At 39.9% G+C, this 14,168-nt stretch overlaps 1 protein-coding gene across 2 annotated transcripts in view; it reads left to right on the forward strand.

Moving 5' to 3' along the window:
- GUCY1B1 (guanylate cyclase 1 soluble subunit beta 1) overlaps positions 1-14,168 on the forward strand; it is a 125,188-nt gene that overhangs the window by 76,614 nt on the left and 34,406 nt on the right. For both annotated transcript variants that reach the window (XM_073576430.1, XM_073576431.1), the window contains exons 6-7: positions 4,430-4,660; positions 6,705-6,821. In XM_073576430.1, the coding sequence (XP_073432531.1) occupies positions 4,430-4,660; positions 6,705-6,821 (348 nt within the window). The remainder of the gene's footprint in view (positions 1-4,429; positions 4,661-6,704; positions 6,822-14,168) is intronic.

Raw genomic sequence — 14,168 nt, forward strand, 5'->3', positions numbered from 1 at the left:
TCAGCCTGATCAATAGCATTAGGTTCGTCATACAACAACCCCAAGGCTTGAAAGAATGCAATCACATTAGTCAGAATAGGATCATCTGGTTTCAAAGAAAACGCCCAATCCTGGGGACCGCCACGCAGCAAAGAGATGACAAATTTAAACTGCTGCGCGGAGCTCCCTGACGAGTTAGGCTTCAAGGCAAAAAATAATTTACAATTATTTTTGAAACTCAAAAATTTAGATCGATCCCCAAAAAATACATCAGGTGTAGGGATCTTTGGTTCAACAGCATGCGAACGAGCAAGGTAAGCGGAAATTCCCCGCACTTCCGCAGCGAGCTGCTCCACACGATCAGACAATTGCTTTATCTCCATTGAGAGAAAAAAAAATTCCCCCTATGGCCTCAGAGATATAGAAGAAAGAATATACACACTCTTTTTTTTTTTTTAATCACAATTCTTTCCTGCTATTGAGTACCCTAGGATCTGCGGTATGGCGGGTGATTCTGTTATGATTGAGTCACCGTAGGAGGCAAAAACAGAAATGCTAGCTAAGTCCAGAAAACCAGAGAGGTTGGCAGCTATCGGATTGCAGACCCCTGAACCTATCAACACAACTAGCAGTAGCCGTGGGGGGTTCCTACGATGCCCTAGACCCCTCGATTACAGCCGGAGGACTAAATAGCCTAAAGACAGAAAGGGAAATCTAAACTGCCCCAGAGCAGACCCCAAAGCTAAAGGCAGCCCCCCACATATAATGACGGTGAAGCAAGAAGAAAGAACACAACACAGACAGAAAGATAGACTGAGCAAAGACGGGGCCCAAGCTAACTAGATAGGAAAGGACAGGAAGGCTGCTGTCTGCAATCCGTGAAAAACCCTATGAAAATAAGAGCCAACAGACTGACAGTGAAAAAGGCCCTGAAGACGCTAGGCTTCAAAAAGACTATGTCAGTACTCAGGAATATTCTGAAGACAGAGCAACCGGCAAAAGGAGATTCAGCTCACCCCAGCAGGGAATGGCAGAATCCAGAAAAGCAAGGCAAACAAAAACAAAACACAAATGCTAAAAGGCAAAGCAGAAAACTTAGCTTTAGAGGAGCAGGAATCAGACTGGTCTCCTAGAAGTCCACAGAGAAATCACCCGCAGGGCATAAGGGCGTCGGCAGCCTTATATCCAGTCAGTGACTCCACTCAGCCAGTCATCATCATTAGGCTCAGGTGCCTGATAATCAGGCTCATTACCTTCCTTTACCAGAATAGGGAGTTCACCAGACCTCAGTGACGAAGGGGAAAATGAACTCACAACAGAGAGGTCTCTAGAAGCAACAGTTGGGCATACTGTACTTGGCAGTACAACATTTATTAAGGAGTATCAAGATGGAAAGCTCGAACATAGGACTGCTACTCAACACAAAGAAGACAAAGATATTAACAACTGCCAATTACAACCGGGACACATTTGAGATGAACGGCAATGAACTGGAAGTTGTAAAGCACTTCAACCTACAGTGAAGTACATTTTCTGGATTTTATTTTTGATTTTCTATCTCTCAATGTTAAAATTCACCTACCCTTAAAATTATAGACTGTTCATTTCTTTGTCAGTGGGCAAACTTACAAAATCAGCAAGGGATCAAATACTTATTTTCTTCACTGTACATTTCACTCGCGATGAAGGCACATATCGTACATAGTTTGGTCTTTTCTATGGTAACATATGGATGTGAAACCTGGACATTAAAGAAACAGACAGAAGAAGAAACAATGCCTTTGAAATGTGGTGTTACAGAAGGATGTTAACAATACCGCAGATAGAAAGAAGAACAAACAAATCAATTTTGCAACAAATCAAATCAAACCAAATCAAACCTTGATGAAGCAAGGATCATCAAGCTACAACTTGACTATTTTGAACACATCATATGAAGAGAGCAATCACTGGAGAAGGGCATCATGGTCAGAAGAATAGATGAAACAAGGTGGAGAGGAAGACCAGCAACCTCATGGCTTGATATAATCAAGATAATGGCAGTGAAGGTCGACCTATCTAGGCTTGCACAACATTGATTTTTCTGTAGAGTGTTCATTTATCAAGTTACAATGGATCGAGACCAAGCCAAAGGCTGGTAAATAAATAGGGTTAATCTGCCTGGCCGCATTCATAAAGGTGTGACTACTGGGAGATATTTCTTCCAGGGAACTGCTGGCTTTTGCTTATGGAGACGTTCACGAAGCAGCTACTGTCATTACTCAAAGCACCACTCATTATATCATGAGTGATGGCTGTAAGCACGCCCCAGCACTTTGATTGATGGCTTGCTGTGCCAAGAAGCACTGCAGAGTCGGCTGTCACTCATAACGCTGGTGCTTGCTTACAACCACACTCATAGTACAGTGTGCAGTGCTGTGAGTGATGACTTCATGAACGGATGACTAAGTTCAGTTTTTCCTAGTAGCTGCACTTTCAGTAGGGCAGCTGGAAAGCATTGTAATGCTATTTACCTGCACATTAACCCTGTATATGCAGGTAAATAGTGTTTTCTGAGGAGGCAGGTTCCTTTTTTGTTTGTTAAATCAAGTTTTTATATTAAATTTAGTAAAAAAAATAGTTTTTATTATTCATTTTACTATCTATATTAGTAAAACTTGCAATATTCCCAGTGGGCACTGGGCCTAGTAGTAAACTCTTATTAATGTTCTACATATGAATATTTACAGCAATGGACTAACAAAGACCTTATTTGCTTGCACAGAAGTATAAACTGGGAATACTCTAAACCGAGATCATGGTGTAGGGTCACTATTCCACAAGTTCAGTCATCAAGAGCCACCGACAGATCATATTTTCAGGATTTCCTTAGTATTTCAGAGGTGATAATTGCATCATCCATGGCAATACGTCCATAACCTGGGCAGTGGATCTTGAGGACTGGAGTTGGGAACACTGCTGCATAAGAAGGAGCAGAGTTGTAACATCAGTTGTTGTGAACGGTGGATCCTGTGTTGTCAGCTGTTTATAGAGGTGTTACCTGTCATTGTAATCCGGTTGTATTGTGGAATTTGGTGACATATCTGCTTTAAATGAGGTGTAGAACAGTTTGTGGATGTTACATTTAAGTGGCTAATGATTAGTTGATTATATGTAGGATGAGATTCTCCTTCATTAGTTGGTTCTTCATAAAATCTCAAGTTTATGCTGCATTTAATTAAAATATTTTAAAAATACTTGAACATCTGCATTATTTACCATTAGTCACACTTTTATTAGCTCATTACCATTGCTGTGTGTTTTACTTCTAAGCAGTCTCTTAGCTTGACAGGAGGGTGAATATACTTATTCAGGATTATTTAGAATTTACATGGGTGAACATTGCATAGAATTAAGTGCCTGGAATTTGATGATAATTGACTTTGTCCCTTGGTTAAAACATGAAATATAGTCTATGACTACAGTATTGCCACTTCTTAAAAATAATTATGAAAGCCGTTACATGAAATGTTGGAAATTAATGTTGTGTAGCATCTGTAATAATCAGTATAATGAATAGTAACACATGTACTTGAAGATGGTGTCTTACCAGCTGGCAGCTGTTTTCCATAGAGGTAGGTTTTGAAGATGGGGAACCAAAAGGACAATCAGTGATCCTGTACATGTCCAGCATATGGAAATACAGAGATTAATTTGCTGCAGCACATTTGTCGTGACTGTGTATTAAACAGTCTTCCATTAGTTATCGTGGGCAATACTTGTTTAGCCCCACATCAGGTGCATATACTGTAGCTACTAGGGCCAAATCGGTCTTTAACTGGGCTCCCCACTTATCGTGTGCCATTTCTATTATAGGCTTCATGGTCCAGATATGACTACTACCAGCCTCCTCTGTACCCTCTATAGCCAAGCACCTTTTGTATTTCTTCTTGAGCTCCTTGATGTTTTTAAGCCATGTCTTTTAAGCAAAATATCTGAGAAGCTTAATTTTGTTTATTATAAATTATAAGACCTGCTATTAGAAATGAGAAAAAAGAAATGTGCACACCATGGTCAGGACCTACAGTAAGGTAAATAGAACCGCTAACAGTGTTGGGAGGGATGGCAGATAATTTATGAAATGTAAATTCCTAGGACTCTATTGCATGGATACAATTTCAGATGGTAGATTATGAGTGCATAGCTAAGGCTCATTTACCCCTTGTCTGCAGTGTGGGGTAAATGGATCCATGGACCTCCCCTATTTGAAAAATGAGGTCAAGTGTGCTCCATCTAGCCAGTATATCTTGGGGTTCACTTTTTTTTTTTTTGCGGAGTCCTATTCCCGATGCCACTGTCATACTTTATATTAATATGACCAAAGTTTTGGAAACCTTAGACCCATTCAACGGTTTTCATGAAGCCTAACCAAATAAATAAAAATGAGTTTGCTTTTTGGTGTCTTGCTAAGGTTGTTCAACAAAGAAATGAGGAGTTTGACCATACACAATTCCTGATAGAAGAAAAGGACTCTAGAGAAGAAGACTTTTATGAAGACCTGGACAGATTTGAGGAAAATGGAACACAAGAATCCCGTATCAGTCCTTACACGTTCTGCAAAGCCTTCCCTTTTCATATAATGTTTGATAGAGATCTTGTTGTTACACAATGTGGAAATGCAATCTACAGGGTTCTTCCTCAGGTAAATCTCTATCTATCTATCTATCTAGCTAGCTATCTTTTAAATCACAGAAAGTCTGTAAGAAATTTCTAACATAATAATAACTTAATGACAGATGTGAAGTGGTTTGGATTTCAGTTTGTCAGATTTAACTAAAGATAAGAATAAATCCCTGAAAGGGGAGAAGAAGAACATTTCCAGACCTTTCCATTGGGAATATTTTCCTCCTTTCCTCTTCTAGTATCAGTTCCTGTTGTTGGTTAATTACAAGTTTACTGGTTAAATACAATACCTACCGATTTCCATCTTTTCTGCTACTAGCACTGTTCTGGTCCCACATGACAGCTCCACTTCTTTGCTAGCTCACACATGGACCATTGCCTGTGGCAGAGCTACAGTACTTCCAGCAATGTAAGAAAAGAACGAGAGTGGCAATAGAAACCGAGGAATAAGACAATCAATAATTTTAATACACTTACACATCATTACAATTACATACATAATTATGATGGATTATGAAATATATTTTTTTCATGGGACATCTTCTTTAATTTGCTTGTCACCAGCAAAATCTTAACTATCATTAAAGTGTTGCTTAACTTTGTAAAAAAATTTGACAAGTCATACATTTTTTTTACATACACTGTCTTCAAAAAGTATTCACAACCTGCGAATTTTACCACATTTTTTCACGTTACACCAACAAACGTAAATGTATTTTGGGGGGGATTTTATGTGATATACCAAAACAAAGTTGCAAGGATTGGTGAAGTATAAAGGACATAATACATAGTTTTCTAATTACCTTAAAAATCTAAATCTGAAAATTTTGACATACATTTATATTCAACCCTCTGTAATCTGATAGTCCTAAATATAATCCTGAGTGACCAATTAACTCCAGAAGTCACATAATTAGTAAATTGAGTCCATCTGTGTGTAATTTATTATCAGTATAACTACAGCTGTTCTATGAAGGCCTCAGAGGTTTGATTGAGAACATTAGGGCTAAAACAGCATCATGAAAACTAATAAAAACACCAGACAGGTCATGGAGAAAGTTGTGGAGAAGAATAATGTGAGGTTTGGGTTTAAAAAAAAAATAGGCCAAGCTCTGAACATTTCACGGATCACTGTTCAATCCATCATCCAAAAATGGAAGGAGTATGGCTCAACTGCAAACCTATACCAATACATGGCCACTAATTAGAGAAACAGCCAAGAGGCCCATGGTTACTTTAGAGGAGCTGCAGAGATCCAGAGCTCAGGTGGGGGAATTTGTCCACAGGACAACTATTAATCATATACGCCACACATCTGGCCATTATGGAAGAGTGGCAAGAAGAAAGCAATTTTTGAAAGCAAGCCATAAGAAGTCTCATTTGTAAAATCCATGTATGGGCCACAACTTGCCAAGTACACCAATACACCTACACAAATAAGTGAGACTCCAACACCAAAATGAAAAATATCAATCTGTTTTTCATACTGCATAAAGAATTAATACAAATAATTAGTCCATGATGAAAAGGCGACAAAGACACAAAACAAATTCAATTAATAAAATGTAACCAGGCCAGATTGGAACAAACATAAAGTGCTCGAGTGCTGACAATAGATGCATAAATAAAGTCTCACTTTCATACCCAAGCACCTGGATGGTGCCAAGTAGCAGCGGGTGAGAAACTGTGACTTTATTTATGTATCTATTGTCGAACTTGAGCACTGTTTGTTTCTTCTGTCCTGCAGGTAGCATTTTATTAATTGCTCGGAGCCACTTATTAACTTTACAGTAGTTGGCATGTATAAATTCTGTTTGTAGCTATCTACAAAGCTCAGTTCTGATTTAGTACATTCACATTTTATTGGTAGCGGCTTTAGGTTATAGATATATTGGATATAGGATATGTATCTATTTCACAGATTAGTTAGAGAAGAACTTTATGATACTTGAGTAATAGTCTTATTTGGCACCATTTATTTCTCTATACTTGTTTGCCATGCCTGTATAATATATAAAACATGGATATTCAATATTAATGTTCCTTTCCTCATAAATTTATAGCTCCAGCCTGGAAACTGTAACCTACTGTCAGTTTTCTCCTTGGTACGACCTCATATTGACATAAGCTTCCATGGAATCCTGTCTCATATCAACACTGTGTTTGTCCTGAGGAGTAAGGTAAAGGATAATAAATAAAGTTATGAGTCCACATCTATTTTTTCCACTGTGAGTTACTAGATAAACTACACATTCAAATTATGTATTGTGATAAACCTGCCTAAAAGATTATGTGTTTAGGACAAGGTTAAAACTGAAGATGCTGGGAATTATTCTGATTATCTGGGGTAGTACATTCCAGAGAACTAGTGCAGCATGAGAAAATCCTAGCGATGGGAATGGAATGTTTGGAATATGGAGGATGTTTGTTTTATATCATTGACAGAACATGGAGGGCAGAAATAATGGGTAAGATGTAGAGAGGTGCTGAGTTCTTTCGGTTAAAGCAACACATTTAACCCCTTAATGACCACAAATACAACTTAAAAGTGACCTGTGATATAAGAGAATAGCATACGCTGATGGATGACAATCCTGCAGCTATCAGCTGTACACTATAAATGACAACTTGCTGTATCAGCCACGATCAATGTTGGCACCAACCATGGCTGTTTAACCCCTTAAATACTCTTGTAAATAGTGACTACAGCATCTAGATGGTTAACGGAGTGTGGGGGCTCCCTCTTTAACCCCATCGGCATCCTGAAATTTTGATTGTGTGGTCCTGATGTTTGTGATGGCAATTCATGGCCAAATAACGGCTTCAAAGTCTTCTGGCTATAGCAGCCTGTTCTGAAGTTATCAATATTTAGCTGGTAAAAATACATTTTTTCATTGCTGTCATATCATGCAGCATTAATTCCTGAAAAGTACCTGAAGGGTTAATAAGCTACCTGAAATCAATTTTGAATACATTGAGGGCTGCTGTTTTTAAAATCACTTTTGGGGGATTCCAATATATATAATCCCCGGAATTACTTCAAAACTAAATTGGTCCCTAAAACAATAAGTTTTGTAAATTTCCCTTAAAAAAATGAAAAATTGCTGCTACATGTTGAAACCTTTCAAAATTTTAACAAAATAAAACAACATTTTACAAATGGTGTCGATGTAAAGCAGACATGTGGGAAATGTTATTTATTATTGTTGTATTGTTGTATGTTATTACTATCTGGATTAAAGAGATAATTATTCAAAGTTTAACCCCTTTATGACAGGTATCCCGTCCATGTGCCCTGGCACAATTAGACCATGGTGGAATAGTACGTCATGGTGATCGGCCATGCTCACGGGGGGGGGGGGCCTGGCCGATCGCGACCGGATGTCAGCTAATTCTCACAGCTGACACCCGGCAGTAGGTGCCAGGAGCGGTTACATACCGCTCTCGGTACTTTAACCCCCGAAACACTGCGATCAAACAAGATCGCAGCATTCCGGGAGCCGGCACAGGTGCACAGACCCATTCGCTTGAATAGGCAAATAGCACTCCGTTTCTCCCGAGTCTCTCCACATGGCTAAGTGGCACTGTACAGCCCCAAATGGGGTATTGCCACGTTCAGTAGAAATTGTGGGACAAATTTTGTTGCCATTTTTACCCACTTGTGGGGGGTTTCCAATGTTTAGGCACATCAGGGGCTCTCCAAACGTGACATAGCGTCTGATCTTAATTTCAGCCAATTTTACGTTCAAAAAGTCAAACAGCGCTCCTTCCCTTCCGAGCTCTGCCATGCGCCCAAACAGTGGTTTACCCCCACATATGGGACATCAGTATACTCAGGAGTCAGGGCAAATTGCACAACAACTTTTGGGGTCCAGTTTCTCCTGTTACCCTTGGGAAAATAAATAATTGGGGTGAAAAGATCATTTTTGTGTAAAAAAAAGGTATTTTTTTATTGCTCTACGTTATAAACTTATGTGAAACACTTGGGGCTTCAAAGTGCTCACCACATATCTAGTTCCTTAGGGGGTCTACTTTCCAAAATGGTGTCACTTGTGGGGGGTTTCCACTGTTTAGGCACATCAGGGGCTCTCCAAACGCGACATGGCGTCCGATCTTAATTCCAGCCAATTTTGTGTTGAATAAGTAAAACGGCGTTCCTTCGGCGTTCCTCCAATCTTAATTCCAGCCAATTTTGTGTTGAAAAAGTAAAACGGCGTTCCTTCCCTTCCGAGCTGTTCCATGTTCCCAAACAGTAGTTTACGTGCATATATGGGGTATTAGCGTACACAGTAGAAATTGCACAACAACTATTGGAATCCAATTTCTCCTGTTACCCTTGGTAAAATAAAAAAAATTGGATCTGAATAATTTTTTTGTGAAAAAAAGTTAAATGTTCATTTTTTTTTAAACATTCCAAAAATTCCTTTGAAGCACCTGAAGGGTCTTGAATGTGGTCACGTTGAGGGGTGCAGTTTTTAGAATGGTGTCACTTTTGGGTATTTTCTATTGTGTAGACCCCTCAAAGTGACTTCAAATGTGATGTGGTCCCTAAAAAAAATGGTCTTGTAAATATGAGAAATCGCTGTTTAACTTTTATCCCTTATAACGTCCTAATAAAAAAAATTTTCTTCCAAAATTGTGCTGATGTAAATTAGACATGTGTGAAATGTTAATTATTAAATAATTTGTGTGGCTTATCTGTGTGATTTAAGGGCATGAAAATTGCAAAATTTTAAATTTTTTTGCCAGATTTACATTTTTTCACAAATAAATGCAAGTAATATCAGATAAATTTTACCACAATCATGAAGTACAATATTTCACAAGAAATCATTGTCAGAATCACCAGGATCCATGGAAGCTTATTACCTCATAAAGGGACAGTGGTCAGAATTGTAAAAAATTTGCCCAGTCATTAACATGCAAACCACCCTTGGGGGTAAAGGGGTTAAAAACTGCAAATTTAAAAAAAAAAAAATGTTGTCAAATTTCACGCTTTTATAAATAAAAGCACAAAACATATCAAACTAAATTTACCATTATCCTAAAGTACAATGTGTCACAAAAAAAACTCAGAATCACTGTGATATGTTGAAGCATTCCAGAGTTATTACCACATAAAGTGACAATGGTCACATTTCAAAAACTTGGCCTGGTCATTAATGGGTTAAATTGATTGCTAAAGTGAATTTGAAAGCATTGCAGTAACTCTTTTATTTAAAGCATTATTACCCAAGATAGTAAGTTATCCTCTATCTGGAACTAGGAAATCAGGATCTGCACAGCATTGCTTTGAATAGAGTGTGATGCTAATCTCCTCCTAACATTATGGTGCAAAAATGTTTAAAGCATATAGTGAAGCAGAAGAAAATTTCAGGGTTTTTAGTGGGGGAAAATGCAGAAAAAAAAGGATGGGAATATCTTACAGTGTAGCATGGGAAATAAAAGACTGAGGAGGTGTGAAGGAGACTTTTTATCTGCTCGTAGACCCCACGTCTGGAAGTGGATTAGATCCATTGCTTACTGCACTGAACAAAATTATAAACCCCACACTTTTGATCTAAGACTTTTTCTATGTACACAAAAGGCCGTTTTTTCTCAAATATTGTTCACAAATTTGTCTAATCTATGTTATTGAGCCCTTCTCTTTTGCTGAGATAATCCATCCACCACACAAGGGTGACATATCAAGATGCACGGGCATGCCTTAGGCTGGCCACCGCTGCCCATTTTACGCTCCATCTCGTCCACTAGCTATTACCATATCTCTTGCGGATTGGTTACCAGCAAACCCCTTAGCGCCCAATGCCATTGTGTTACATGCTGTATTCTAATCTGTATCACTCGAATAATAAGCCGAGGAATCACATAACCTCTACACAACCGGGCCATTCACCACATGACTAGTCCGTAGTAGATTCCCTAATTGAGAGTGTCCTGACTCCATGACGGGACGTGTTATATTTATTGGATTACTGAATGATGCATCTGCAAACTTTATAATTCCCATCCTACCACTTATAACCTCATGTAGGAAATATATGTGAACCTCCAGCTAAGGTCCACTTCTGCCGAGAGTTCTCATGTGATTGTTAGCAACAGACAAGACATGTTTATGATCAGAAAAAAAACCTGTTGCTAAGGAGCACGAGGGAAATCTTTTGCAAAAATGAATTTTCATGTAATGTCTTAAATTGTTGGCCTTATTTCTGGAATATTTATGATTGGCTCGACATAGGAGTTCACAGCCAGCTCTCATTTATACTATGTGTAAAGCTGCAATATCTCCTAATAAGGTTATGTTATCCATCGTTCAGATGTCACAGCACAGGAAAAACAAAATGGAAAATACATTTTAAAGTATACAGCAAGATTTTATTTGGACTACATAGGATCATAGCAACCAAAGACTGTCGTAGAAAGTTTACATGTCACATAGTGCCAGGCAGGCTTAATGAAGTGTCCCTTGCTTTTATTGTGTTGGTCAGAAGTCTGATTGCCAACTTTCCTTTAATATCAAAGACAAAGGATGAAACATGGGTGAATTCATGTATATGGCCGTTATCTTTATTGCATTCTACTGTCAATTTTCTACATAAAACAAAAGATCAAACAAAGTGTTGAGAGTTTAGCAGTGTAAATTGTCTCTTTAGAGAGAAAGAGGACTATAATTCTATAGCGCCATCTGTTGGAAGCAGCTATCCTACAAGTCACTACCGACCCTTTAACAAGCCTTGGAGTATGACTTAGGATAAAAACCAAATCAGAATCTCATTACTGCAAAGTATGATATCTGATTTGGCTAGGTGAGAGGCTCTGGATTGAGCTCTAAGGGGCAAGGTTTCTCCTTCTGGAGAGTGTCATACCGGCTCTGGCATGCCAATGTAAGAAGGCTTATTCGTTGTGCAATGCCCCTATGGGAAATTAAAGATGTAAATATGTAAAGTGCCTCTTCAGAGACGAAGAGGATTAGAACTCTATAGTGCCACCTGTGGGAAGCAGCAATCTTGCAAGTCACTATTGACCCTTAAAAAAGCCTTGCTGATTTTTGAGAAAGTTTTCCACTCCTGATATCAGTGAAAATTAACTTTCCCTTTCTTTCCCTCTTGTATTATTCAAGGTTAAACATACAGTAAGGGCTCATTCAGATGCCCAATTTCACATACAAGTGCTATCTGTGTGAGGTCACGGAGACTTGTCTGATTTTGATCCAAGGATTGAATCAAAGTCAGAAATGCAAGTCAGTGTATCTGTGGCGCCCCTGAGGCTCAGTCACCACAGAGGTACTGCACCTCCTCCTGAGGTGTGGTATCCCACCATGCAGGTAAGGTGGAGACTCCTGACCACGCTCCAACATCTGCACCCCACACCACAAAGTAGTGTAGCAAAGCACCTTCGGCGGCTGCCTGCTTGGAGTATAGCAAAGCACCCATTGGTGGCTCCCTGCTTGGAACACGAAACGTGTTGGGAGGTGGGTGGAGTTAGATGACATTACAAAGAGCAGGAAGAGTTTAGATTTAGTCAGTCAGTTGGTTAGAGAGTTGAAGACAAGAAGATCCCGGAGGGAGGGATAGATGAATGGAAGTGCTGCAGCAGATCCCAGTGACCTGGGTCTGCTGGCACGGGAAAGGAAGAGAGGGCAGCGTAGACTGGAAGCGTGACTCTCCATAGAGAGGAAGATCAGTGCGGAACGTGAGGAGTAAAAGAGAACAGAGGACGTGGGTTAGAAGAGAACCCTTCCTAGAAGTTCTAAGTGCAAGACCGGGGCCCCGTCCCCGAGGTTGTATGGATACTAATGGTCCTGCAGCAGACACTGGAGGAATAGAAGTAGTGACCACTTTATTCCCACACAAGACTTGGGGGCACAACAGCAACATAATAGTGAGCCGGGACTTAGTAGCAAGGAGTCCCCGAAGCAGGCTACAGCTGTCTGCCGTACAAGTAGAGTTCATAAGAACATCGGACAGGAGGAACTCCAGTGTAACTCAGGACTAGGAGTACTTCACCTAAAGGCGCTATTAGAGGAGATGTTCAGAAGGGTACATGTTGGCGGAGCATTGGAAAGGAGTATTCCATCTGGCCTGGAGGTTGACTGAGTCCCTGACCCGGAGGACACGGCACGGAGGCAGGCACCTGTTTGTACAACAGACTGTGAGTAAAGCTTTGGAACTACATGCCCTGGTGTCTTCCACTTATTCTTGCGCCAACCTGCCCAGCACAGCTACATCCCTTGCATCTGACACTGCACCATCTACGTGTCACTCCATTTACTCTGCCCTGGGACTACAGCACTGCCTGTGGAGGGCTATACCATCACTGCTGCACCACACCATCTGTCCCAGAGGATCTGTCTGCAGCGTCGGCTTATATCTTCATTGCCAAACACCACAGGTGGCATCACGAATCACTTATAAACTTTCATCACCACAAGCACACTGAAACAACCTCTTTTACAATGGGCGCCCAGGGCCAGGGGCCGGGTCACAGCTGCCGTAACATCTCCTATTGAAGCTCATCGGGCCCGGTACCGAGTACCCCACAGCCCTGGGAGGGCGGCCCATATGCATAAAAATAAAAAAAATCGACATCCAAGTACTGTCCGATTTTTGCAGACTTTCGGAAAGGAAAAGGTGGAGAAAACTTTTTTTAAAAAGCATTTCTTCACACACGAGAAAAATGGATGACACTCGGGCCACACTCTGATCAAAGTCTGATTAGATACAGTATAGTTATCCCAAAATAGCAGATCCAGCATGACATACTGGCGAGCATCTTCCTCTCCTTGTCAGTAAAGATTACAATCTGAAGGACTTCATAACAGATAATTACTAGAGATCATTTAATGCAAATTGAATTTGTGTTGAATTTCATGAAATTTGCAGGTCCCAGTGAATTCAAACACTTTGTGCGAATCACAAAAATGCCACCATCTTACGCATTGCAGAAGATTGCATCAGTCACACAAGTCTGACTTGGCCTAAACCGCGAGCATGATGGCTTCCGCGTAATGCCCTGTTGACGTAGAACATCACATGATATAAATATCAATCAGTTCTGTCCACAACTGTGCACTTTTTCATAAAAAATAAATGAAAGTTTGTGGACAACATCATCTAACAAAATCTAGGATTAAGTTCGAATTTCTGTAAATGTAAATAGCATTAAAAAGTGGTTCCTGTAGGTCATTTATACCTCCCAGTAGGACAAACAGCTCTTCTAAGCTACAGTGGGCAACCTCCATGAAGAGCTAAACCCACTCAGGTGGAGTCAGGGATCTTATTTTTTTGGTAATAGGTGCTGTGTAGTACTACATGACTGTACAAAGTAAAGATGTGCTCCAGTCAAGTAACCCTGCTGTTTTTGGCTGTCTGCCGTGCTAGCTTCAATTGAATGGACATAAATTTCCTTACACTCAGGACTCAGTGGGGGTCAGAAGATGTTAATAGTTCACTGCTGACCAATGTGAATCCATACAATAACATCTGGGGAAGAAAAAAACTTTAAATTAAAATATTCAAGACATAGAT

This window comes from Dendrobates tinctorius, unplaced genomic scaffold (assembly GCF_039654945.1).
Source record: "Dendrobates tinctorius isolate UK_male_01 unplaced genomic scaffold, ASM3965494v1 ptg000008l, whole genome shotgun sequence".
Lineage (NCBI taxonomy): Eukaryota > Metazoa > Chordata > Amphibia > Anura > Dendrobatidae > Dendrobates > Dendrobates tinctorius.